Below are 26,801 nucleotides of genomic sequence, written 5' to 3'. Positions count from 1 at the left end.
TCTTTCTTTCTTTCTTTCTTTTCTTTCTCTTTCTCTCTTTCTCTCTTTCTTTCTTTTTATGTGGTGCCAAGGATCTAACCCAGTGCCTCACACATGCAAGCTAAGCACTCCACCACTGAGCCACAACCCCAGCCCCCAAACAAGTACTTTTAAAGGATTTTTTAAAGCCCAAGGTCTAAGGCATGCTAGGCAAGCACTCTACCACTGAGCTACATCCTCAACCCTAAAACAACTCTAATACTGTCCCACTATGAAGGCTAATAAATGAATACAAACATGCTAAGGGGGTTCGAAGAAGGGGAGTACATTTGGTTGTGGAGTAGGTAGGATTAGGGATAGCAAAATATTTCATGAAAAATTTTGACAATTGAGTCTGCCTTAAATGATCTTAAATGATGGGTTGAGAACATTAATTTAAAAAATATTTGGGAGAGAGAAATTGAGGAGACTATAATAAAATGGAGATGGCCATTTTCTGGTGAAAAGTTAAGAGCTCTTGAGTTGAATCCTATCCTTACATAAGCAATGGCACAAATCAACACATCCTTGTCCTTTTTCCACTTGGAAATAATTATCACCAACTACCAGTTCATTCCCATTGAAAGAGGACATTCAGAAAGAGTTCTATATTTCTACAAATAAAACCTCTTCCAAAATGATGTGAAATAATTTATAGTGCAATGCTGTAATTTTCTATATAAACTTTATCCCCGTTTTCTTATTACAGGATAAGTGGTAAATAAATATTTCCAAGTAATGAGACTTGATTTATAGGAAATGCAAACCTAATTTCACTCTAGGAAAACCTGTTTGACTCTGTTGGCCTTCTTATCAATATTTATATCTTGACTTTCATAGGTAAGTCACAGATTACTTTTTCTGGGAGAAAGATGTTTTGACAAACTTTTAAAACATACCAAAACATGACACTGAACAAAAAATTTGGTTTAAGCTGACAGGTTTCATATAATATTAAATGGGAATATATCTGAAAGTTGGGAGAACCTTGCAGTTAGAAGGTATTACATAAATAGGCATATGTTATTGTATTATATGTTTACAAGTACATCGATTAGTAAGATGAATAAAGCTAAACTCAGTGGGAAAGTTTTGGAGAGAAACAAAAAAGTAAGCATTTATACTGTAAAGCTAATATTATCTAACTTATTGAGGTAAGATGTGGTTTTTATACTATAATAATTTTAGATAGCAAGACAATGAAATTTTACATTTGAAGGCAACTCATGTTACTCATTTAGCTATTGACTTATTAACATTTTGAAATACTAATTACTCCCAAACCAATTTGTACCATAGCCTTGCATTTAGAACTTCTGTATGCTCAAAATCCTGTCCTTCCTTCACTGTTCAACACTGATATAATTCTTTTATAATAGATATCACTGCAACATTTGCTGTATCATGAAGAGATTCTTGCTTAAAATATTATAGAATATTTTCTTACTTAAAATATTATAGTTTACATAAAAAAGAATTGGGATAATGCCTTAATGAATTTCGACTCTATCCTACATGTCAAGTGTTTTTATAAAACAGTGCAAATTTTTTTTTAAAGTACATCATATTTCAATTCTGGCATTAAAACAGGCACATTCTGTTCCTAGATCATCTAGCATACAGTTTGTGGAAACCACAGGGATAGAAAGGACTGTCCACCAAATTCTGGAAATCTGTGTCCTGATCACTGCTTCTGGTCACAGAGGTACAGACAAAAAGCCTGGCAACAATTTTGTTTCACATTCCCAAATTGATGCAAACCTCTCTTCCTGTAGCTGTGGTGACTTCTAGGAGATTTAAAGGGCTGACACCTTTTTTTCCCCTTCATTTTTCTTTTTCCTCTTTTGGGTGCCAGACATTAAAGACTAGGGTATTAAAAAACAACTGCATATCCAGGAAAAAGTGAAGGCTAAGAAAAGACCTAAGAAGACTTGAAGCTTATACTTTATACTTGACCCAAAGATAGCCTACAACAACTAAAAACCATAACAACCACAAAAACCAGCAAACCCTGAAGAAAGGAGAATCTAATTTCCAGAGTTACCACGTTGTTGGACTCAAATATCCAGTTTTCAACAAAAAAAGCACAAGGCACACAAAGAAAGTATGACCTATTCAAAGGAAAGAAATATTAAAAAGAAACCATTCCTGCAAAAGACCTAAGGGCTGAGCTATGAAAGACCTTAAAATGATTCTTTTAAAGATGCTCAAAGAACTAAAAGAAGATATGGAGAAAGTAAATAGTGTATGGATAAAATGTAAATATCAGTAAAGACATAGGAAACCTAAAAAAACAATTCTGGGGTTGAAAAATACAATAACTGAAATGAAAAATTCACTAGAAGGATTCAAAGGAAAGTTTGTGTAGGCAGAGGAAAGAATTGGTGAACTTGAAAACAGGAAAATTAAAACTATTGTCTAAGGAACACAAAAAAGATTGAAGGACTCAAGGGGTTTGTGGTACAGCATCAAGTAGAAGAACATATACTCATTGTGCTAGTTTCAGAAGGAGAAAAGAATAAGGAAAGGGCATTATTTTATTTGATAAAATAATGTCTGAAAACTTCTCAAATTAGATGATATACACAAATACAAATATCCAAAAATTCAACAAACTCCAAGTAAAATGAACACAAATAAATCCACTGTGGGACATGCTATAATCAAACTTTCATGGAACCAAAACAGAAAAAGAATCTTGAACACAGTAAGAGATAAGTGGCCCATGACATACAAAATGCCCAAAGGCAGTAGACCAATATATTTAAAGTTCTGAAAAAATAAAAAAGCTTTCAACCAAGAATTCTATATATAGCAAAACTGTTCTCCAAAAGTGAGGGAGAAATGAAGACATTCCCAGATAAACAAAAGCTGAGGGAATTTGTTACCACTAGACCTGCCCTGCAAGAATTACTTAAGGGAGTCCTATAAGATGAAATGAAATGACGTAAGTCTGTACGCAGCAATAAAGATCTCAATAAAAGTAAACACATGGGCAAGTATAAAAGTTAATATTATTATAACTTTAGTTTGTAACTCCAGTTTTGTTTTCTACATGATTTAAGATGCTCCTACATTTTAAAACGTCAATTATCAGTCTATAAACTAGTATTATTGCAATTTTAGTGTATAATTCCACATAGTTTAAGGGACTGATGCATTTAAAATAATTACAAGTTTATATTTGGGGACACACAATACATAAAGAAAAAACAGTGTGATATTTAATTTCCACGAGTGCACAAATTTTCCCAGTTTTACTTTGTTATTGATTTCTAATTTTATTCTGTCATGATTAGTGAAGATACTTTGTATGATATCTATCTTTTTCAAATCCATCGACCTAATTTGTGGCCTAACATGTGGTGTCTCCTAGAACATGTCCTATGTGCACTTGAAATCAACTTATGTTAATTTCATGCTATCAACAATTGAAAGAGATGAGGATGGAATTGTAAAAAAACAGGACTTTCATATGTTATTGAGATTATGCTTGTATAAATTCAAATTATCACGTTATGACTTTAGGATATTAAATGTAAACTCCATTGTAACCACAAAGAAAATAGTTCCAGAATATACACAAAGGAAAATGAGAAATTAAAAAAATTGTTACAAATAATCAACTAAACCCAAATGAAGATAAAAATGCAGCAAATGCATGACAAAAAAGGTATAAGGCATATAGAAAACAAATAATGACAGAAGTCCCTCCTTTATCAGTAATTACTTTCAGTGTAAGTTAGTTAAACTCTCCAGTAAAAATATAGAGATTGGAAGAGTGGATAAAAACACATGTTCCAACCATATGATGGTTATAAGAGATTCACTTTAGATCTGAATATGCAAAACACATTTTCCTTTGTGTTTAGATCTGAAATGATAGAAAAAGATATTCCAAGGAAATTGTAACTGAAAGCAAGGAGTGACTGTACTAAGATCAGGCAAAATATATTTTAAATCCAAAAAGGTTAAAAGAGACAAGGCTATTGCATATTAATGAAAGTTTCAATATAGCAAAAAGATATAATAATTCTAGACCTTTACACACTGAATGATAGATGTCATCAAAATATATGAAGCAAAAAGAATGGAACTGAAGGGAGAAATAGAAAATTCTATAGTAAGAGTTGAAAACTTCAATACCATCTTTTCAATAATGGATTTAAAAAAAAAAAAAAAAAAACCCAGAAAGGAGGTAGGTAAAGATATAGAAGACTTAAACCATACAATAAACTTATAAGATCTAATAGACACATACAGATCCTACCTAAAAACACACGTTAGTAGATACATTCTTCTCAAGTGCACATAGAACATGTTATAGGAGACACCACATGTTAGGCCACAAATTAGGTTGATGGATTTGAAAAAGATAGATATCATACAAAGTATCTTCACTAATCATGACAGAATAAAATTAGAAATCAATAACAAAGTAAAACTGGGAAAATTTGTGCACTCGTGGAAATTAAATATCTCACTGTTTTTTCTTTATTTCTTTGTTTTGGTGGCGGGGCAGGGCCAGGGATTGAGTCCAGAGTCTTGTATGTGCTAGGCAAGTGATTTACCACTGAGCTACATCCCCAGTCCCAGACAACATATTCTTAAATGCAAATGACTCAAAAAAGAAATCACAGGGGGAATTAGAAATTATTTAAAATGAATGAAAATAAAAACACAACATACTAAAATTTATGGAACCCAGCAGAAGCAGTGCTAATGGGGAAATTTAGACTGCAAATACGTATATTAAGAAATCAGAAAGATCTCAAATCAACAACATAACTTCAAAACCCTAAAGATTCCACAAAAAGCAAAAACAAAAACAAAAAACCCTATTAGAACTAAAAGATGAATTTAGCAAAGAATCAGGATCAACATCATCACACAAAAACCGGTAGTATTTCTACACACTAGCAATAAATAAGACCTCTGTAGGACTTGCAAACTGGACAAAGTGCTATGGCCTTGTTAAAACTTCCATCTCTTCCTTCAAAGTCCAATGTGGAAAAGAAGGAGAAAGCTCCAATTGAACAACCCCAAGAGGCCAAGGAGACCCCAACTATAAAATTAGAGCCTTCTGCTCTTTCATTGAATAAATTACAAGTAGGCCTTAAAAATCCCTAACAACTGAATCTGAAGCTCCCCACAGCCTCTGGGACCTGCAAGAGGTCATAAGGTCAACTGGCCAATCTATTAGGGTTTAGGTTCTCTTTGCCTATAGAATCTTAGGTAAAATCAGATGGGTAAATTCTCAGATAACCCTGAGTATATCCTGAAGGGTTTCAGAGGCTAACTATTGCCTTTAACCTCACCTGGAAAGATCTAAAAATTGTTTTAAACCAAAATTCTACACAGAAAGTGAAATGCAGTGGAACATGCTGCAGTTCTCTTTGGGGATCGAACCCATATAATGGATCCTGTTGGAGCAACAGTTGTTCCTCTATCTGATCCCCCCTGGGATTACAATACCCCCGAGTAAGAAACCACCTGGTATTTTGTCTATTGGAAAGTATAAAGCAGAGCTAGGTAAAGCCTGTAAACTATAACAAATTGACCCCAATGAGAATTCTGCAGCCTTTTATAAGAAGCTTCAGGAGGTCCTTATTAAATATACAACCTTAAGCCCTAACTATCCTGAAGGAGCATTAGTTATAAATGATAAATTCATCAACCAGTCTAATCCAGGCATATGGCAACAGTTACAAAAGCTGGGCTTGGAACCTAACACCCCTGCTGTAGATCTAATTAAAACAGCCTCCTCAATCTTTTATATCTGAGACCAGGATGAAGAGAAAAAGAACATGGATTTCAGGTTGTCCATGGGAGATCCTGCCCCAAGGAAACTGCCATTGCTGAAGAAAACCTAGACACTGGAAAAACAAATGTATGGAGACAAAAAGGCCCTGAGCATCCATAGGGATTGCAAGTCAGGCCCCCAACCATTGATGGCTCTGGACTAAGGTGCCCTCTGCTTTAGTCAGTTCCCACATCAGAGACTGCCATCAAACGGATGCAGACCAGGACAACCTTGGACATGGCAGGTAGGGCCATAAGTTACATTTTGAATTCAGAATCCACCTATTCTGTGCTAACTTTCTATTCCAGAATAGTGGTAGCAGATGGGAAACCAATTAAATGGTGATTTAACAGCACAGCTCCCTTGTGCTGTTCATGGGGAAATGTTCTGTTTTCTTATCAATTTTTGGTTATGTCTAAATAATCTAGCCTTCTCTTGGGAAGGGATGTACTTCAACAGTTGAGAGTTTGTTGTTCTTTTCTCAGCCACAAATACTCACTGGGAAATGAAGCCCTATGCTAGAGGGCCACATACCCAACTAAAAACTGAGGGCCCTCTTTCTAGGAAAGAAGGGGAGAAGGGATACTGGAGACTGACCAGCAGTCTTTCCCTTGCAAGTATATGTGACCATGTACTAAGTTCTGTCCAATAAGATATAAGTGGAACCATCATGTAAAATTGATGCTAAATGTCCATAAAAGTATAGCCATGTCCTATTCTGACCTGTTCTTCCTGAAGGGGATAGAAAAAACTGTGAGAAAGGACTTGGGATCCCAAACAAACTTATATAACCTCATTCCCTTTCTTGCCCCAAGCCTGAACTACTTACCTCTATACATTTTTTAATCACGAAAGAGAATACACTGTTAACTTGTTTAGGCCATTGTTATTTTAGTTTCTGTCACTCTGGGTCAATCAATACTGCTTGATAAAAATGGGTAAGGAAAACGTGATTATAAATGAAAGAAAACTGCTTTTAGTTTAAATGCAGCTTTAAAATAAAATGTACTTTCTGATGTGGTTTCTCTCATTTGTCCTCCAGAATGTGTATGAAAATGCAGAAAAGGAGGGAATTTACATCATCGCCAATCAGGATCTTGTCTACCTATTTGAGAGGATTTTCTAATAATTCCTGTCTTTTGCTCACACACTTGTTTATCAAATTAAAAAAATACCCACTAGGTACTAGCTGCTGTAGACCCAGGCAGGATAGTGGTGGGAAAAAGAAAAAAAAAAAAAAAAAAGCAAAAAACAGATAAAATCATTGCCTTCATAGGCCTTCCATTGCAGGGGGAGAAGACAGACCACAAAAAAAAAAAAAAAAAAAAAAAAAAAAAAAAAAAAGAAATATCACTTCAGATTATATAAATATATAAAGAAAAACAATGCAAGGTATGAGAGTAGAAAATGATAGATTTAAATTATAGATGGAGAAGTTAGGGAAGGCCTCTTAGAGGGGGTTTCATTTGAGCAGAAGCATGAATGTAGAAGCACAAGTAGAATCCACACTGAAATTAGTTAAGTGTAGCATATCTTGGAGTCACTGAAATCAGAAGCCAGAACAATTGGAACAGTGACAACAATTAAAAAAAAAAAAAAGGCCTGACTATTCAAATTGAAAGGACTCACCATTGTAGATGATAGCTAGATGATAGCAATAAAAAGTATGCTATTCTGGAAATATTCTGGCAAAAGTTTGGGAATGAAAGTATGGGGAAAAATGATTAACATTCAGCCATAAAGCAAATTACTTATACAGAAACAGAAGTCTGGCTGACTTCAAATAACTCTCCAATTTCTCTAAAAAGAAATGCCAAGAAACAATAAATACCTATAAAATTTTTGAAGAAGAAAGATTGGGAGAAGGTCTTCCACACCACACATGAAAACCTTATACATTCAAAGGCTCAAAAATAGAGTATCCATGTATTATTCTTGAAAATATAATTTGATGACATACATCAGAACACCTGAAAGATTTAAAAGAACAGAGTATAGATTGTACAGAGTTCATAGCACTATGCAGATTTTATAAGGCAAGGGGAAATACTTAGGGAAATCACAGGCTGTGTCTAGAATCAGTACTTTCAAGTTATAACTTATACCAGCCCCATTCTCAACAAACTGGAAAGCAGCTAAACAATCAGCAATGGCAGCACTCAACAGCGTCAGGGGCTATATACATATCATCTCGTTTAACCTTCTACAGCTCTGTGAAATGAGAATCAGTACCCCCATTTTAGATAAGAGAAACCAAGAAATGGAAGTAAGCATTTGCTTACTAATAAATTTGCTTACAAAATATGGCTAATAGGCAGCAAAATCAGGATGTCAGGTTTAACCTTAACCTAGTTGACCTCTAATGACTAGAGCATGTATTGATCATTAGCTACCTGAGGCTCTGCCCTTAATGCTAGGGATCCAAAAGAAGATAAGTTTTGTTTCTTCTATTTCACAGATCTCCTGGGCATAGGTTGTCTGCAGAAAAGGGTTTTGCAAAGATGGTGAATGTTGGTTTATGTTAGAGAGTTAAATGAGAGATTGGGATAAAAGCCCAGGGGAACGGTGGGACCCAGTTCAGTACCTTCAGTGGTCTCCTTTACCCAAGCATTGACCCTCAGTGCCATGGACAAAGCTGCGAATGTTTCTTCTCTGCTAGGCCATTATCCAGAAGGCTTGGTGTCTCCTCTCAGAGGCTGTCCTAGAGTCTATGTACTAGAGTCTATGAAATATTTGCTCCAACCCAGAACTATTGGCTTTAAAGAATTTTTCAGAAGCAGATTCAATTTCTAGAAGGATTGAGCTGAACTCTTCTGTGTGTTATTCTTACAGGTTCACACACACACACACACACACACACACACACATGTACACACAAAGATATAAAGGTATAGTTAATTTCACACAGGTGGGACTTAATTCCAAGCCACATATTTGTTTAAATAATTGGATTACTTGGATTTAGCGCCTATTTCCTTCTTTATTTCTCTCTGCAAATGATATAGAAAAAATACCTGTTTCATAAAAAGTAGAATTTGATACAGCTTTCTTCACATGCCATGTTGGGTTAAAGGCATTTTGTGATTGTTGACCAAGGATCAACTGGTAAATTATAAAGATGTATGAAAATGAGCAAGGACGGCCTGAAATAGATCTATGACTGGGCACATTTGGCTGGAGGGCCTATTTTAGAAGGAAAATCAAAGTCATATTCTTTATGAGGTAACACATGTAATGTTAGCAATTTTTCAAGGCAAGACACTTAAAATATGTTCCAGGTGCTGGCACCCAAACAAATCTTTTCTTCCATGTGCTTTCAGGTGTCTTCATTTAATGTGTACATTTGTGCCTGCCTTTAACTTCCATTTACATGTGGACTTTACAAAGCACACCACTGTGCTTTGTAAAGAGTAAGAGAATCTTTATCTTCACCATTTCCTTGGGCAAGTGACTTCATCTTTCCAAAGCAGTTTTCCTCCTTTGAAAAATGGAGATAATCCCTATCTCAAAGGTAATAGTAAAAATTACACTAGTTAATGGAAAAGGTTTCAGGCATGCATGCGTCACATCCTAAGTCTCATTAAACAGAGCTGTTATTATTAATGTTGCAGAAACTACCATTTCCATCACAGGCTGTAGGGGATCAGACTGCAGGGAATCAGAAGTGTTTGTGAATGAAAACGCAGGCGACTGATTACACAGACTTCTTCCTCTCCTTCATAATTGCTTACCTGTCCAAGGACTATGATCTCAGCTCACTGCAGTTGTCAACCGCATCACCCATTAACCTGTCAAGTAAGGCAATCTAAAAACTGCAGCATACTTCCCAGTAAGGCCCTGAACTGTTGAACTGAAAAGCTAAACTTAAAGGCGTGACAATTGCCCTTCGACCCACACTCTCCCACCCGTCGCCTGCTTATTTAAATGGTGCGTCCCCTGAGTTGTCACTTGATATACGTTGTGCTGAGCGCTCTCTGTGGATTCGCTGAACGCGGCAGAAGGCTCCAGTTTTCACCTGCCTGAGTGTCCCTGGCGCCTCGGGTCGGGCACCTGGTGAGCGCTCAGCGCGGCGGGCAGATTCCCGAAGTCCCAGACTTCAGGGCGCAGCTAGCATCGGTGCGTGCTGGGACCACTACCAGCTGGTTCCTCTGCTCTTACCTGCGCGGGACGCCCGGGACTGGCGCAGACACCTGGAGGACGCCTCTAACCGCCGTAGGGCGCCACGCCCGCCCCGCGGCGCCCAGGAAATAGAAGCGAGCGCCGGCAGCAGAGCTAAAACTCGGGGCGCGGGCTGCGCGTCGTGGGGCCACCAGTTTCCGCGCAGAGCGCTGGCCACCGCCAGACCATGGACGCGCAGCGGAGCATTGGCACTTTCGTGGTGTGGGACTACGTCGTGTTCGCCGGCATGCTGCTCATCTCTGCAGCCATTGGCATCTACTACGCCTTCGCGGGGGGCGGCCAGCAGACCTCCAAGGACTTTCTGATGGGCGGTCGCAGCATGACCGCAGTGCCGGTGGCGCTGTCCCTCACCGCCAGTTTCATGTCGGCGGTCACCATCCTGGGCACCCCCGCCGAGATCTACCGATTTGGGATCATGTACAGCATCTTTGGCCTCACCTATTTCTTTGTGGTGGTCATCAGCGCAGAGGTCTTCGTGCCGGTATTCTACAGACTGGGCATTACCAGCACCTACGAGGTAAAAGGGAAGGTGGGGGACTCTTCAGGCTCCTGGAGGAATTTGGGGGATGGATTGTCACCACCACAGCTGAATCTCTCCCTCTCCAGGTTCATCATCTGTCACCCTTCCCTTGAGGGAAAAGTGTTGTAATGACAATAAACCTCAAGATATATTCTCCTGAGCTCAGTGAAAATAGAGTCTTCCAAAGTAAATGGAGTGGATTGGACTTGTGCTCCCTAGGGTCCTTTCTACCTTTAACATCTTTGATCCCCAGTCAAGGGGAAAGATTTTAAAACTTTGCGCATGAGGAGCTTGGGGTGGGTTAAGTCGATGAAGTCCCAGCTCCTCCTTCTTCAAATGGATCTCTTCGTTCCAACTCCTCCTCAATCGGCCCCATTTACTTTTGCAGGATGATTGGTAGAGAATTTGCACCAACTCAGGTAGTCAAATTGCTAAGGTACTATATAGCTCTTGTCCCAGTACCTGCAATGAGACCAACTTCTACCACTTACTAGGTGGACGACCTTGGATCACTTATTTAATTAGTCTCTTATGATCATTTCCTCATCTCAGAAAGAAAATAGTACCATCCACTTCAGTTGTTGGAAGGATTAAATGAGATGGTGCGAGGTGTAGTATTTAGAATAGTGCCTAGAGTAGAGTACGTGCTGGGCAGATGTTGGCCGTAATTGTTGTGCAGTGGTGGTGGTAGTCATGGGATCACTAGAAAAAAATAGTAGTAAGATTTTTAAACAGCTTTTCCATCTCTATGGAAAAGTGGTTAAGGAAAACCATTTCTTCTATTTCACAGATCCCCTGGATATAGGTTTTCTTAAATTGTCTATAGGAAAGGGTTTTACAAAAAAGATGAATGTTGGTTTATGTTAGAGAGCTAAATGGAGGGTGGGGTAAAATCTCAAGGGAATGGTGGGCCCCAATTCAGTGCCTTCAGTGGTCTCCTTCACCCAAGCACTGACCCTCAGTGCCATGGACAAGGCTGCAGAAGTTTCTTCTCTAGTAGGCCATTATCCAGAGGGCTTGGTGTCTCCTCTCAGTGACCTCTACTGTCCTAGAGTCTATGAAGTGTTTGCTCCGACCTGGGATTTCTGGAAGGTGACTTCTCAGTGAGGCTGGTTCACCTGGTGCTGGTGATGGACCCCAATGGCCTGAGAATTGTTAGCAACAAACTCTGCCTGAGCTCTAGTGAAGCACCCCAGGGAAGCATTGCCTCCTCTCTCTGGCCACCTTGTTTGGAAGCGCCAAAAGGGCTCAGTCATCATCTGGGAAGTGAGCAGGGTGGATTTTCTGTTTTGCTGGGAAGTGACAAACTGGATAAATTCAGTCCTCAGTTTGATTGTGTATTTTTTTTTTAACTCTTCTAGTGTTTTTTTTTTAAATTAATTTAGCATTTAATGATGAGGGAAAATTCAAATAAAATTCAGACTCAGACTTCTTTTGAAAATCCACAAGACTGATAATGCTGGCGTGACATTCCCTGTGGCCACAGGGACTCCAGGGTACAACCAGTGCTCTCACTGTCTTCATTTCTACAGTGAGGCCTCATTGTGTTCTCACAGTTACTTTCTTTTTTTTTTTCCTTTCCTTTCTTTCTTTTTTATTTTTACAGACTGCATTTTGATTCATTGTACACAAATGGGGTACAACTTTTCATTTCTATGATTGTACACGATGTAGACTCAGACTATTTGTCTCACAGTTACTTTCTTATGGTAGAGAAATTCTTATCTGCAATTATGTCTTTATCAAAAATCCAAAACGGGAAAATGGATACGGGAGAAGGAAATTATTAGTTCAAAGGAGACATGAAAGAGCGTTAGTTCTTCAAGATGTAAGAATATTCTAGAATGTTAAACTTATGAAAACCTGGCCTCTGTCACTCATGTGTATTGCCTGATGGGACCTGTACACATTCAAGTCTGTGAGCTCTCATCTGTAGTTAACCAACTCCAAAACTTGGAAAGTGTTTGAATAATCTGGCAAGAGGATTTCAGTCCTGGCAGATGACTGCTGCTCTCGTAATCACTGACCCATGCCTCTTTGGGGCTACAATATTAACACAAGCAAAAACAGATTTCCCATACATTTCTAGTGATAGAAGCTAAGTGAGCAGTGATTCCAGCCTACAAATGGCAAAAACTAACAATTTATTGAATGCTTAATACATGCCAGGCACTAGGCTACATGTTTTATATACATTATCTGACTCAACACTCAAAACATCGTTATAAGGGAGGTCCTCTCAGAGTCCTGTTTTGCAGACAGAAATCCAGAGTAAGTTAAGCTAGTAAGAGAGTAAGAAACAAAGTGGACACTCACCTAGAAGCTACTGGCTGCTTCTGCAGGCTCTGGTGAGTCTGTTATGACTCTAAGCAGGGTTTATATTTTTAGTGCAGGGAGAACCAGGGAAGCAATACAGGACACTAGTGAGTACACTGTGAGTGTCCACAACTTGAAGTGCTAGGCAATCAGGGACAGGTAAGTTAGGCAGCATGCTGTGCTCCTATTGACTGGCCTCAGCATAGGTTTCCTGTGGAATATTTTTTAGTTTTATGCTGAAAGATGGAGTCACATATACAGAATGTACACTTTAACACTGAGTGTTGGTTACCTTGGCATTTCTTGCTCAAATAGGAAATCACTCCATATTTACACTTCTATCGGTAAAATTGACTGTTAATAAGCATTTCTAATCTCTACTTGTCACTGCCTTCAAAATGTAAGCCTGGTAGGTGTTGAACAACTTCCAGAACCATAGACTAGCAAGAAGTATATTTGAGGAATCTAATTCAATCCACCACATCTTTAGTATCTTTAGGGATCCAGCCAAATCTGAGTGTCCTAGCTGAGTTGTGCAGACTCTACTTTTTTTTTTTTTTTTTTTTTACATTTTATTTCTATTAAAAGAAGTCGTAGTATTCCTAAGTTAGTCAAAGTTCTGAGACTTGGAAATGTCATTTGACTGTCGAAATTGTTATCCTGTAGCTCTGTCTGGAAACCCTAGACCTATAATGATTTGGGCTTCTGGTTGGATCTCCAGGTATTTCCTCTGCATTCTAGTAACCACTGATGACTGACCAAGTCTACTGATAGACTTCTTGATTCTTTGTTAAGTTGGTCACTGGGTCACATCTCTAGCCCATTTTATTTTTTTTATTTTGAGACAGGGCCTCACTAAGTTGCTGAGTCTGCCTTTGAACTTGGGGTCCTCCTGCCTCAGCTTCCTAAGCTTCTGGGATTACAGGTGTACACCACCATGCTCAGCTAGCTTTGGTCTTACATGGGTTTAAATACATTGATTTTCCTGGATCAGCTGCTTTTAGGGGGAAAATTATATATCAATATATGAAAAAGAGGTTTACTAAAAGAATTCTGAAGAAATAATGTTGCCCTGTTTCCAGTCTCTGAAATGTCTTCTAAAAGGTCCTTGAATGAATTTGATACATGTAATTGATAAGGTTCATGGATTTGGATTTTTGAATGCATTAGTTCACAGTATTTCACCATCCATTTATATCATTGGATAGTCTCTAAACTCCCACAAACTAAGAGAGGAAAGAATAGTTGCTATAATCCTCATTTTCAAGAGAAAGAACCAGAGATTTGGAGAGTGATTGCCTCAAGCTCATGAGTCAGGAGTGGGACTGGGTCAGTGACTGAAACTCTGTTCCTCCCAAAGCCCTTACACTGAGCTGTGTATTTGTTACCTTTTAAAGGTCCTATTATGTGTCAGTGTCACCTATTTTCCTATAAATCTTAAACACATGGTCAGATTGTTTACCTAGTGTGGTTATTCCAACACCGAGGACTCTAAAGTTGTGTATTGGTTAATAACTAGGTTGCAATCTTGGTGTCCTTTCTGAGCCCCGCGTCCTCCTCTCCAACCTGGGCCTATACATAGTTCCTGCCTCATTGAGTTATGGGGAGGAAAATGCATACAAGTCTATAGTGTTAGCTGTGATTGGAGCAAAAATCTTCGATGTCTTTCCTCAGATTATTACCTAATGCTAGTTTTCCTTCCTATTTTTTCTCCTGTATGTGACAACACTATTTTCAGCCTTAAACTTGTCCCTATGTGTAGTTATGTTATTCAGGTTAAATATATTGGATTTCAGCTCTGCAATTCTAACTCTGTAATATACTACACAGTATCTGCTATATCTTATTTAAATAAGCAGATATATTATAAGATATAGCAGATTTCAAGGAGAGTAGGAGAAATTGGCAGGTTGTTGGCTCTTAACAGAATTTGACAGGTACTACAAGTAAAAGAGGTGTGTGTGTGTGTGTGTGTGTGTGTGTGTGTGTGTGTGTGTGTTGCAAGGGCATGAGGATAGTTCATTAAACAGAATGAGAAACTGAGTAAGTAGGTCTTGGAAAGGACAGAACCAGAAGGTTTCTTCTGCCATTGGCATCATGTGACTTCCTCTTGCACAAAAGAGGCTGGGAACCTTTATTGACCATCACCCTTGCCTACAATAGGAAAGGGTTGATTCCCCAAGTGAATCAAAGGAAATGTACAGAGTGGATACTAAGAGAAAAGGGAAAACAAGATTCCTTACTCTTAAAAAAAAAAAAAAGGCTATAATTTCATTTATGTGACAGTTTTTCTAATCTTTCCAGGTTAAACTAGGGATGGAGAACAGATCAATGACTAATAGGGATTAGGGCATGGGGAAAGTCTTGACCACAAAGGGGCAGTATGAGGGAATTTTCTGGGGTGATAGAGCTGTTTCGTATCCCAATTGTGACAGAGCTTACACAAATCTATATGTGTGTTAAAAACCATTGACTCGTACTCTAAAATAAGAGTTAATTTTGCTGCATGTAAATAAAATATTAATAAAATAAAAATACAGAATACAAATCATCATGAAATTGCTTCAGATTTCTAACTCTTTACCTCTTAAGCTGCTGATTTTTAAAAAATGTCCAGAAGATTCACATAATAACTATTTTTCTTTTTTTGGCAATAGTATTTAGAACTTCGATTTAACAGATTTGTTCGCCTTTGTGGAACAGTCCTCTTCATCGTTCAAACAGTAAGTAGCTCTCCATTAATTTATTTTCTCTCTTGTCATATAAAATATTTTTATCCATGGCATTTTAGTGAACCTCTAGGAAACATGAGAATAAAGAGATGTTGGGGCTGGGGCTGGGGTTGTAGCTCAGTAGTAGAGCACTTGACTAGCACATGTAAGGCACTGGGTTTGAACCTCAGTACCACATAAAAATAAATAAAATAAAATATAAAGGTATTATGTCCATCAACAACTAAAAAAATAAAAATAAACTAAAAGAGATGTTGAAAATAAGAGGAAATGAAAAAGAAAAAAACTTCAGCGCTACACAGCATTAAACCTGAAAATCATTAAATGGTGTTTCAGCAAATGCCTTACTTTGTGGAAAAATGGGAATGATTTAAGTGAACTTAAATATTGTATTGATCAAGCAATAGCTATGTTGATTCAGGAAAATATGCTTCCCCTTTCACACTCAACCAAGCTGACAGTAAGGGCAAAGATATTTGAGGGAGCTATGGTGAGTAACAGTAGGAATTCTAACAAAGGGAAAATAAGTTGTATGTTTCACAGTATTTTTGAGCAATAAAAATAAAACATGTTGAGCAATAAAAATAAAAAAAAACTGGTAGTAAGACATTAGGAAACAATTTGATTGTTATGAAAGCATTCTTTAGAAAAGGATCAGTGCTCTTTAAAATATTGAACTGTAAGACCCAAATGAAGCAGTCAGAATGTAAAGCAGAGTGATCATTAGATCTGGAGGAGTTTTTAAAGACAAATACACAATCCAGTAATTCAAGATTATGCAAGTATAGATTTACTGATTGACACAAATGGAAAGCAAGAATTTGCCACGCAGTCAGTGACTGAGAATACTTCCTATTCTACATCCGGCTGTGGAGGATTTTCATAATCATTGTCTCATCATTTACATACATCTTCCTCTTGGCAGTTAAGCACTTTAAAGCCTGGTTTTGCTAATTGAGGTTGAGGAAGGAGTTTTCATTCTCATTCCTAACAATTCCGTTTCTCCAGTCCAAAGCTTCTTAAGCATTTGCTCCAGCAGGACAGAGCGCCTTTCTAAGTTACTTAACTCAATTCCATTTTATATCTTTGCAAATCATGCAACTTAAATTTCATCCATTTCTAAGACTTGCAGTGTAAAAGGAAGGTGCTTATTAGGATCTAGCAGGGATTCTGATACAGAGCTGAGACTGGTAGCTTGCATTTGCCAACTGTTCAGAACGTCTATGAATTTTTAATTTTTTTTTTATTTTTACACACTGCATTTTGATTCATTGTATACAAATGGGGTACAACTTTTCATTTCTATGATCATACACAATGTAGATTCACACCATTCGTGTAATCATACATGTGTGTAGGGTAATGATGTCTGTCTCATTCCACCATCTCTCATACTCCTGCCCCCTCCCCCTTCTCATTTCCCTCTACATAATCTATGTCAACAGAAATAAGAACTGGGGACCATTATTAGGAAGGCAGTCTGTCTCATTCATATCTTCAACTTGGACAGAATAATGACTTTAGAAAGCTGGCTCCTTCTTGCAAAAAGAGGGGAGTTTTATCACTTCCCACTTGAAGGACTTACTTCTGTATATCTACCCTTACAATCAAGCATTCAGATGGTACATAATGTTTTCATCAATGTGTATTTAATGCAATACTCTTGGAATTAGCTTCTGTGTGATATATTTAAAAGATCAAATGCAATGAATCTGATATTTTGAGAAAAAGACTAAATTTATCTTACTAGTGTATACAAGATCAATAAATATTTGTTGAGTGTATGAATGAAAAGTAATATAAAAAAGATGGAATATGTTTTTTGTTGGCTTTCAGGGTCTTTTAGTGTAAATTTATACTTTATCTAGTTAATAGACACGCAAACTTAAAATTCAGTTTCCAAAAATGTTACTTTTTAAAACATTAATTAGGTGGCGATTAGCAATAGTTTGGAGAATTAAGAGCATTCTCTTCTAAATTTATAGTTTTTCCTTGTTGTTAATTGTTTTAAATCTAGGGAAGTTGATTCCAAGCTTGAGTTGGTGGGTCAGTGAACATTTGGACAAATCACCACATTAAAAATCATATTATTATAAAAAGCCGCTCATAAATGATTTTTGTATGACTATACCACCAAAGAACAATCAACCTTACTTAAAATTTTTCAAGTTATAAGAAAGTTTTATTAGATATATTGAAACTGTTGTTTTAAATTAATTGATTTTATAGGAATAATCAATATTTTGTCCTATAGTTCATATATAATTCATATAATTTATTTGAGTTTCTTTTTCTCCTCCTAGATTCTTTATACTGGAATTGTTATTTACGCTCCTGCCCTGGCTTTGAATCAAGGTACATTTTAGATCACCCAATCACATAACTCACGTTTGGGATTCATCTTCAGTAAGCCCTGATCTCTCTTTGGGAAAATGGAGAGATAGAGCAATTTTCCCAGTTACCATATTAGCTTTTTGAGAGGAGTGGGGTGGGTTTAGTGTCTATACTAGCTTCTTTGGGTTTCTGGATGGATAACTCCAGAATGTCTATAGTCAGTAACAGGGCAGCCTCAGTGGCTGGTGTCACTCTGGGATGTGTCCAGCAGCCATTTCTTCAGAACAAACGCCCCCTATAGGTTAAATCATGAATGACTGTACTCTTCCTTTGTGTCTATTACCTAAACCATCTCCAAGAGGCCTCTGTGTACTGCTCAGGTTCCTGGTAAAATCTGGCAGGGAGAGCAGCTTTTCTACTTCTAATATGGTTCATATTGGAAGAGAAAGCCCTGTGGTTTGAAATATCAGGCTCCTGGTGATGGGAAGACAGATGGTTATACCATTATTATAAAACACCTGTGAAGATCATACTGATCAACAGATTCCCTAGACTCTAGAGTTGGATAGACAAAAATAGTGATATTGGGACAGTTTATTGAGGCAAAGGTTCATGCTAGTCTTATCTTTAAAAGACTTTGGGGAAACCCTATGTCCTTTGAATACTTATCAGTTGGAAGTGAATTTATCTCTAAAACTTCCTTGTAAAATGGACACGTGGACTCTAATGTGGTGCAATTCCTGGAGTTAATATAGAGAAAACCTACTAAGCCCATATTTTGTTTTCTTGATTTTATGATAGGTCTGATAGTTATTACCACCTAAGCTTACAAAGTGCAACACTATCATTATAAGAAGAGTTCCATTATAAAATGTGCTCTTGAACTCTGAATACCAGGCATGTTCAGTGTCAATATTACCCACATCAGGAATGGATTGTTTCCAATGTCAAGAACTGAGCTATAAACTTCATAAGTTACCTATTGATTTTAAGTGTAATTAAAGATGTTAGAGTTTTAAAGACATAACCATAGTACTTAGAGTGCAATAGAAGCTAAATAAAAATCATTTAACTGAATTGAAACTTAATATTGTCTAGGTGAAACCTCTTTTTAAATGTTCTTTTTGTGTTATGGAAATCTTCAAACACATGATAAATTAGAATAGTGCATTGAACTCTAATGTACCAGTACCCTACATTAATAATTATCAACTCATGGTCAATTTTAATTAATTCCCTATTTCCTTCATTAGATTATTTTGCTATAAATTGTAAACCTTACATCATTTCATTTGTACTTCAGTATGTCTTTTAAAAACAAGGACCTATTTTTAAAAGAGAACTGTACCATCATCATATCTAAAACATTAAAATTACTTTCTTAATTTCATATCAAGTCAATGTTTAATTTCCTTGATTTTTTTTCAGTGTTTATTAGAATCACGATCCAAAGAAGCTTGTATAATTGCAATTAGCTGAAATGTCTGTTGAATTTCTCTTTCTTACTTTTTAAAATTGAAAACCAGTCTTTTTTATTGAGGTATAGTTGATATATAATAAGATGTGTAGGGCACAAGTGTATAGTTGGGCTAATTTTAACTTTTGTACACACTCATATAACTACCATCCAGCTCAGGATCTAGAATATTTTCATCATTGAATCCAAGAAATTTTGCTCATGCCTCTTCCTAATAAATCCTCCTAAGCAACTACTCTCTGACTTTTATGACCATAAATTAGTTTTCCCTGGTATTTGATTTTATATAAGTAGAAGCATATAGAACAATTTTGTATCTGGTTTCTTCAGTTAATACAAGGTTTTGAAATTAATTCATGTTGTTTCATGTATCAGTAGTTCATTCCTTTTCATTGCTAGTAGTATTTCACTATATGCATCTACCAAAATCTGTTTATCTACTCCCCCATTGATGGACATTTGCTTGTTTCCAGTTTTAGTCTATTATAAACTAAGGATGCCAAGAACAATCTGGCACAGTTGTGTGTGTGTGTGTGTTTTGTTTTACTTTTAGACATCTGTTTTCATTTCTATTGGAAATGAAATATGTGAAAGTGGTATAAAGTTAAACATACATCTATTCTGACCCAACTCAGGATAGGTATATGTATGAAATTTAGGAGAAATTGACAAATAGCTTTCCAAATGTTTGTACCATTTTACATCCCATTCTATACTATATGAGAATTTCAGTCATTATGCCTACTTGCCAACATTTGGAATTTTTTTTTTCATTTTAGCCATTCTAGTAGGTATTATATGTTATTGTATTGTGGTTTTAATTTTTATTTTCTGGATGACTATTGATATTGAGCATATTGGCTCATGAATTTAAAATGACAAATAACCTAGTAAAAAATGAGCAAAGAGACTTGAACTGACACTTGACAAAAGCAGGCATTCTTCCAATATGTTACATGGTAATCTATCCATTTGCCTAGGTCTTTTAAAATTTCTTGCAGTAATGTTTTATAGCTTTTGATGGTTAGGCCTTGGACATATGACTCAGATTTATTCCTTGTTAATGGATTATTATACTATTGCAAATGGTATGTTTAATAATATCATTTCCAACTATTTATTGCAATTATATAAAAATGCAGTGGATTTTTATCTTCTATCATGAGAACTTGCTAAATGTACTCTTTAATTCAAGTTCATCTTTGGAGATCCCTTAGGATTTTTGTTTGTTTGTTTGTTTTTGTTTTGTTTTTTGGTACCAGGGAATTGAACCCAGGGGTGCTTAACCACTGAGCCACATCTTCAGCCCTTTTTAAAAGTTTTAAATTTTTGAGAGAGGGTCTCACTAAGTTGCATAGGACCTTGCTAAATTGCTGAAGCTGGCTTTGAACTTGCAATCTCCTGTCCATTCTTCCAAGCCTCTGGGATCCCTTAGGATTTTTATATTGTTCATGGATAGAGACACTTTCACTTCTCTTCTAATCTTTCTGCTTTTTAGTTCTCTTTGTTGTCTTACTGCACTGTTAATGTTGAAAGTTATATTGATTAATTTTGATTGTTAAATCAGTTTTGCCTTCTTGGGATAAACCCCACTTGATCATAAGGTATTGTCCCTTTTACGTTTTACTAGATTCAATTTGCTAATGTTTTGTTAAGGATTTTTAGAGTTCATGAGAAATATTGGTCTGAAGTTTCCTTTCCCATAATGTCTTTGTCAGATTTTTGTATCAACTATATTGGCTTCATAAATGAGTTGGGAAGTTCCCTCCTGCATTTTTTGAATGAGTTTGTATAAAGTTGTGTATTTCTTTCTCACGTGCTTTATAGAGTTTACAGTGAAGGCATCTGGGCCTGATGTTTGTTTCTGTGGAAAGAGTTTGGTTTATGGATTCAATTTTCTTTAATAAATATAGTTATCAATGCTTTCTATTCTTAGAAATGAAGTTTGATGAATTGTGTTTTTTAGGAAATTCATTCATCTTTCTAATTTACTAATTTTGTTGGTACTAAATTATTTGTAATATCCTCTTATTATCCTTGCTTATATCTTTAGTGATGGCCATTTTAATTATTCCTGTGACTGATAAGATACATTTTCAATCTTTTTTCTTGATATATCTTGTTAGTCTTTTTTTTGTATTATTATTATTATTATTATTATTATTATTATTATTATTTTTTATAGTGCCAGGAATTGAACCCAGGGCCTCATGCAAGATAAGTAAGTGCTCTATCACCAACTAAATTTCCAGTCCACTTACTAGTCTTTATTGATGCTCTTACTCTTTTATAAGAACCAATTTTTGGCTTTGTTGATTTTCTTTGTTTTCTATTTCATTAACTAGTACTGTTTCATTATTTTCTTCCCTTTTACTTATTTCAAGATTAACTTTTCTAGCTTCTTAAGGTAGAAACTTATGTCACTGGTTTTAAATTTATCTTATTTTATAATGTGAACAATTTAAAGTTAGGCATTCTTCTTTAAGCAGTGCTTCATCTGCATCCCACAGATTTTAAATGCTTATGTTTTATTATCATTCAGTTCAAAATATGTTCTAATTCCTCTTGTGATTTATCTATGAATTATTTAGAAGTGTGTTGTTAATTTTCAAATACTTTGGAAATTGCCTGTGTATTATTTTGTAATGGATTTCTAAATGAATGCTGTTTTGGTGAGAAAACTAGTTTGATTTTATTCCTTTGAAATGTATTGAGATTTGTTTTATGGCCCAAGACATGGTTTCTCTTTCTGAACATATCATGTGCTCCTGAAAAGAATGTGTATTGTGTGATTGTTGGGCTCAATAAATATAAATATCAAAGGTTCAGTTGGTTAACAGTGTTTTTCAAGTATTCTGTATCTTTGCAGATTTTTATAAACTTGTTCTGTCTGTCACTTTAAATCGAGAAATATAGCTATTAATTTTTCTATTTCTCCCATTCTATCAGATTTTACTGGATGGAGTGTGAAGCTTTTTTTAAAGTCTCTTTAATTTATAATTTCCTTCATCTTTTTTCTCGCCTTGTTGTTTATTTTTTTTGCAGAAACTGTTATTTGTTCTGTTGTTTTCCAGTTTTTTATTTTACTGATTGCTCACACATCAGGTTTAATGTTTCGCAGGTCCTCAGCATTTCTTGTAAATAGTAGTTAAATCTAGAATCATTTCAGACTGCAGTTCAACCTTTTGAAAATATTTTCTAGGCAATGTGTATAAATTATGGGTTTGTTAGTTAATTAGGGCTTATAAAATCAGACAGTCTATTATTTCTTCTTTATTAATGAAAAGAAACACTTCTCCAAAGAGAAACTTTCTCTTGTTGACTATTTGGTTATTTTGGAAAATAGTTTGTATGGGAAAGACAGGGAAGTGTCTGACTATTTTCTTTTTTGCCTATCAATTTTAAAAGTAATAAGCTGCAGGGCTGGGGGTATAGCTCTGTGGGAGAATACATGCTTAGAATGTCAAGGTCCTGGGTTCAATACCAGTACCCCAAAATAAATAAAATAAAATATAAATGAACTGGTTCCCTACTATCCTCCTGAGGACTGAGGTTTTTAAGAATTTCATTATTTCATACCATTATGGGTTGGTGTTATTATTGTTGCTCAGATTGTCCCGATTTTTTTCAGCAGAGGTCTCTTCAGGTTGTCTCCTGATTTCTCAGCCTTGGCTGCACATTGGACTCCTTGGGGGATTTTAAAAAATATTGATGTCTGGATCTCCAACCACAGAATTCTGAGTTAATTGGCTCATCGATGACGCAATCATTGGGATTTAAAATATCTTCTGGTGATTTTATTGTGCAAAGTTGAGAACTATTGAGGACATAGTTTTGGAATAGCAATTCCAATGTCATAACTAATAATGTGATGGCAAAAAAAAATGATTAAATATTTTTCTTTGTAGTTCTTTTTTTCCTTAGAGTGTGTCCCAATAGGTATGTATAAAAATTACTGTTTTAAAGTCTTGTGACATAGTGCTCTCTGTGTGATTATGTCACAAACTTGATATACAGATAGGTTCAATTTATTTAATTTTCTCTTGCTTTTAAGGAGTTTCTTTTTTAAATTTTTTTTATAATTATATAGAATATGTACACGGTTCTAAAGTCAAATCTATACACCAAAATATGTGTAGAGAAGTCAAACTTCTATTCTTGTCTCCTCTACCCTGTTTCCTTCCTTTCCCAGTGGTAACTAACTTTTCTGTTTGTTTTAGATTTATCCTTCCATTTAAAAATCACTTCTCAGATAAATAGTATCAAACTATATAGACTTTTCTCCATATAAGTCCCACTTTAGTTAGCATGTATCTTTCAAGGACTGGCAGAATTTTATATCTATCTGAACCATGGCTAATGGGGAAAGATAGTAAATATCCTTTGACCCCTTTCAGTCTGAACAACTACTCCACAGTATCAGTTTCTTAGATTAGCTACAACATAAATGCTTTTCCACATATTTAATTTAGGAAATGTTGGATCTGTGTTTGGTATCTGAGAGTAGAAACCTTAACCATGTCCATTAACTCATCAAATACAATATGTTTGTATGACATGAGCTTTTGCCCTAGTTTTAGGCAAGTGGGTATAAAGGTAGGTGCTTAATCAATGAGATCATGTTCCTCCCTGATAATTTTTGAGAAGATTTTTTGTTATGCATATTTCAGTTACATATGCATCCTCTTTTCTTCTACAGTCACAGGATTTAATCTGTGGGGTACAGTAGTGGCAACAGGGGTGGTCTGCACATTCTACTGCACACTGGTAAGTGAAAAACATTATTTTCCCTTTCAATCTATTTACTTGATTTGAAAAAGTGAAATTTCTAGTAGTTGAATGCTGCGATCTGGTTGTTCATACTTACTCTCTTGCTCCTGATGTACCACAGTATAACTTTTGTTAGAAACATTTGGCTTGGGTAAAATTTGATCCTTTGTAGAACATGGATTATAACTGAAAATTTTTTCTTTCATAAAAACCATGGTATTGGTCCCTATTATCTCCTGATTCTTCCTTACTGCTCCCAAATGATAGCTTTTCTCAACACAGAAAACTGTGATAACTTTCCATTGTCCATAGGGAGGAGTGACAAAATATGTAAGAAACATTATGGTAGGACACTGGCATTATCATGGATGCTGATCCTTAGCAGTGATGCAAACTTTATGGGGTCCTTGGTATTCTAGATATTAACCCTTTAGTTGTTGAAAAGTGTAGAAGATGTGGTCCTTAGGCAGGGGTTTATTAAGCCTGAGTAATAGGGGCTGGAAAGGGACATTTGGAAAGTTTGTGGCAGTGGCTTGTGGAAAAGGATTTTAGTAGTTCAACAACCAATATAGGTGCATACTGATTGTATATCAACCCTGCTTCTAGGATAAAATCCACTGTGTTGACTTATGCAATTCTACTCTGAATTTGCTTCCTAGCAATCTCTCAACACCACTTCACTTCACTCTAAAATAAATATCTGGTCACATTCACAGGCCATGTAGTATGACCAGTCTATGCTATGCCCTAGCTGTTTTCACTACTGGGAGAACTTTCTGTCTTTGCCTGTGCTTATGCCTGAAAGTTTGGGTTAAATATTTCCTTCATTTTAACGGTTCTCCCAACCTGATCATCTCTTGCATTTCTTGTTCATAATCCATTTTGCCTCATTTTCATGCACCATAGTGTATAAGTATGTAGATGCTTAATCATTTTGACAGAAGCATTAATCCCAATACAATTTTCCCTTGAAGGGTGGTCTTAAAGCAGTTATCTGGACAGATGTTTTCCAAGTTGGAATCATGGTGGCTGGATTTGCATCTGTGATTATACAGTCTGCAATAATTCAAGGTGGTATCAATGTGATTTTAAATGATGCCTATAATGGTGGAAGATTACACCCCTGGAAGTAAGTTGCTGTTTACCTCTTGATTAACAGAACACATCTTTTTGTTTTTGCTGTATTGAAATAGTAGGCTTATGTAAGAAAACAAACTAACAAACAACTAATGATTTGGTATAGCAAGTTGAAATGTGTAAGGATCTCACCAGTTTTATAAGTGATTAAAATAGTCATATGGTTGATTCTTAGTTGCCTGGAGTTAGAATAATGTTTCCTCCTGAAAAGAAAAAAATTATTTTCTTTCAGATAATCAAAGTGTGGAACAGGTTGAAAGATGAAGTAAGGTGATAAGGGAAGAGATGTTGGAAAATAAGAAAAGAATGTCTCTGAAGAGACAAATACTAAAAGACAGTGATTCCTTTTTGATCATTCTTCTTTTCAAGCAATGCTGATGGTTTCTCTTTTGAATTACCCTGGAAATATGTAGTATATTAAAATGATATATTATCTTTATTATTTATTATTATTTTAGGTATATATACATGTATATTATTTCCAGAAAATTTACTAGAAAAGTTATGGCTGATTCCTCAAGTGACAGTGTAGCATAGGATATAATATGTCTTAAACAGCTGTGCTGTTTTCCAAAAAACAAAAACAATGGAAGCCAGGTGCAGTAGCACATGCCTGTAATTCTAGTTACTTGGCTGACTGAGGCAAAAGGATTGCAAGTTCAAGGACATCTTGGACAACTTTGTCTCAAAATCTTTTTTTTTTTTTTTTTTTTTTTTTGGTACTGGGAATTCAACTCAGGGTCACTCGACCACTGAGCCACATTCCCAGCCCTGTTTTGTATGTTATTTAGAGACGGGGTCTCACTGAGTTGCTTAATACCTCACTTTTGCAGAGGCTGGCTATGAACTCAAGATTCTCCTACCTAAGCCTCCCAAGCTGCTGGGATTACAGGCATGCACCATCGCACCCAGCTCAAAATAAAAATTATTAAAAGGGTTGGGTGTGTAGTTCAGTGGCAGAGCACTTGCCTCACATGTGGAAGACCCCAGGTTCAATCAGCAGCACACTTACACACATGAATAAGAATCATGGGAAATCTAGCTATTTCAACCCAAATGAAATCAGAACAAGGCATTTTGACTGATAGCCATTTAGACTATAATGAAGAAATGAGAGTTTCCCCAAAGCAAACCTGGGTTGTGCTCACTAGAAGAGTGGGGAAGGATGCCAGGAGCTGAAAACAATGGATACTTAGGAGATTTGATTATTCCCAAGCCCTGAAACCAATGATTTTCTGCAAGATAAATGTCACTTTATACAAAGAATACACATATTCTGGCATTGAAGTGATAGTTTATAAGAGATTTTTTAAAAATAAAATGTGACCTTAACTTGGAAGATTGCCAGCCATTAAGTAATAATGAAAAGTCCTGTTGTAATTCAGACTTCTCAAGAGTTTTCCTTCCTATTCTGAAATGTTTTCAGAATATGGTGGACAAAATGTCGCTCTGAGATGAATGAAGAAAAGGACGAAAATCACAGAATTGGGTGTTTGAAATCTTGTCTTACTTCCC

At 36.1% G+C, this 26,801-nt stretch overlaps 1 protein-coding gene across 1 annotated transcript in view; it reads left to right on the top strand.

Annotated features, from left to right (window-relative positions):
- The first annotated feature begins 9,708 nt into the window (after positions 1 to 9,708).
- Positions 9,709 to 26,801, top strand: part of LOC306661994 (sodium-coupled monocarboxylate transporter 1) — a 51,189-nt gene continuing 34,096 nt past the window's right edge. Inside the window, exons 1-5 of the mRNA XM_079141409.1 lie at positions 9,709 to 10,517; positions 15,494 to 15,559; positions 17,872 to 17,923; positions 24,079 to 24,146; positions 25,124 to 25,278. Coding sequence (XP_078997535.1) covers positions 10,167 to 10,517; positions 15,494 to 15,559; positions 17,872 to 17,923; positions 24,079 to 24,146; positions 25,124 to 25,278 — 692 coding nt within the window. The 5' untranslated portion in view covers positions 9,709 to 10,166. The remainder of the gene's footprint in view (positions 10,518 to 15,493; positions 15,560 to 17,871; positions 17,924 to 24,078; positions 24,147 to 25,123; positions 25,279 to 26,801) is intronic.

This window comes from Sciurus vulgaris (assembly GCF_902686455.1).
Source record: "Sciurus vulgaris genome assembly, chromosome: 5".
In the NCBI taxonomy this organism is placed as follows: domain Eukaryota; kingdom Metazoa; phylum Chordata; class Mammalia; order Rodentia; family Sciuridae; genus Sciurus; species Sciurus vulgaris.
Note: the sequence above shows the minus strand (reverse complement) of the source record. Positions and strands in the feature narration are given on the sequence as shown.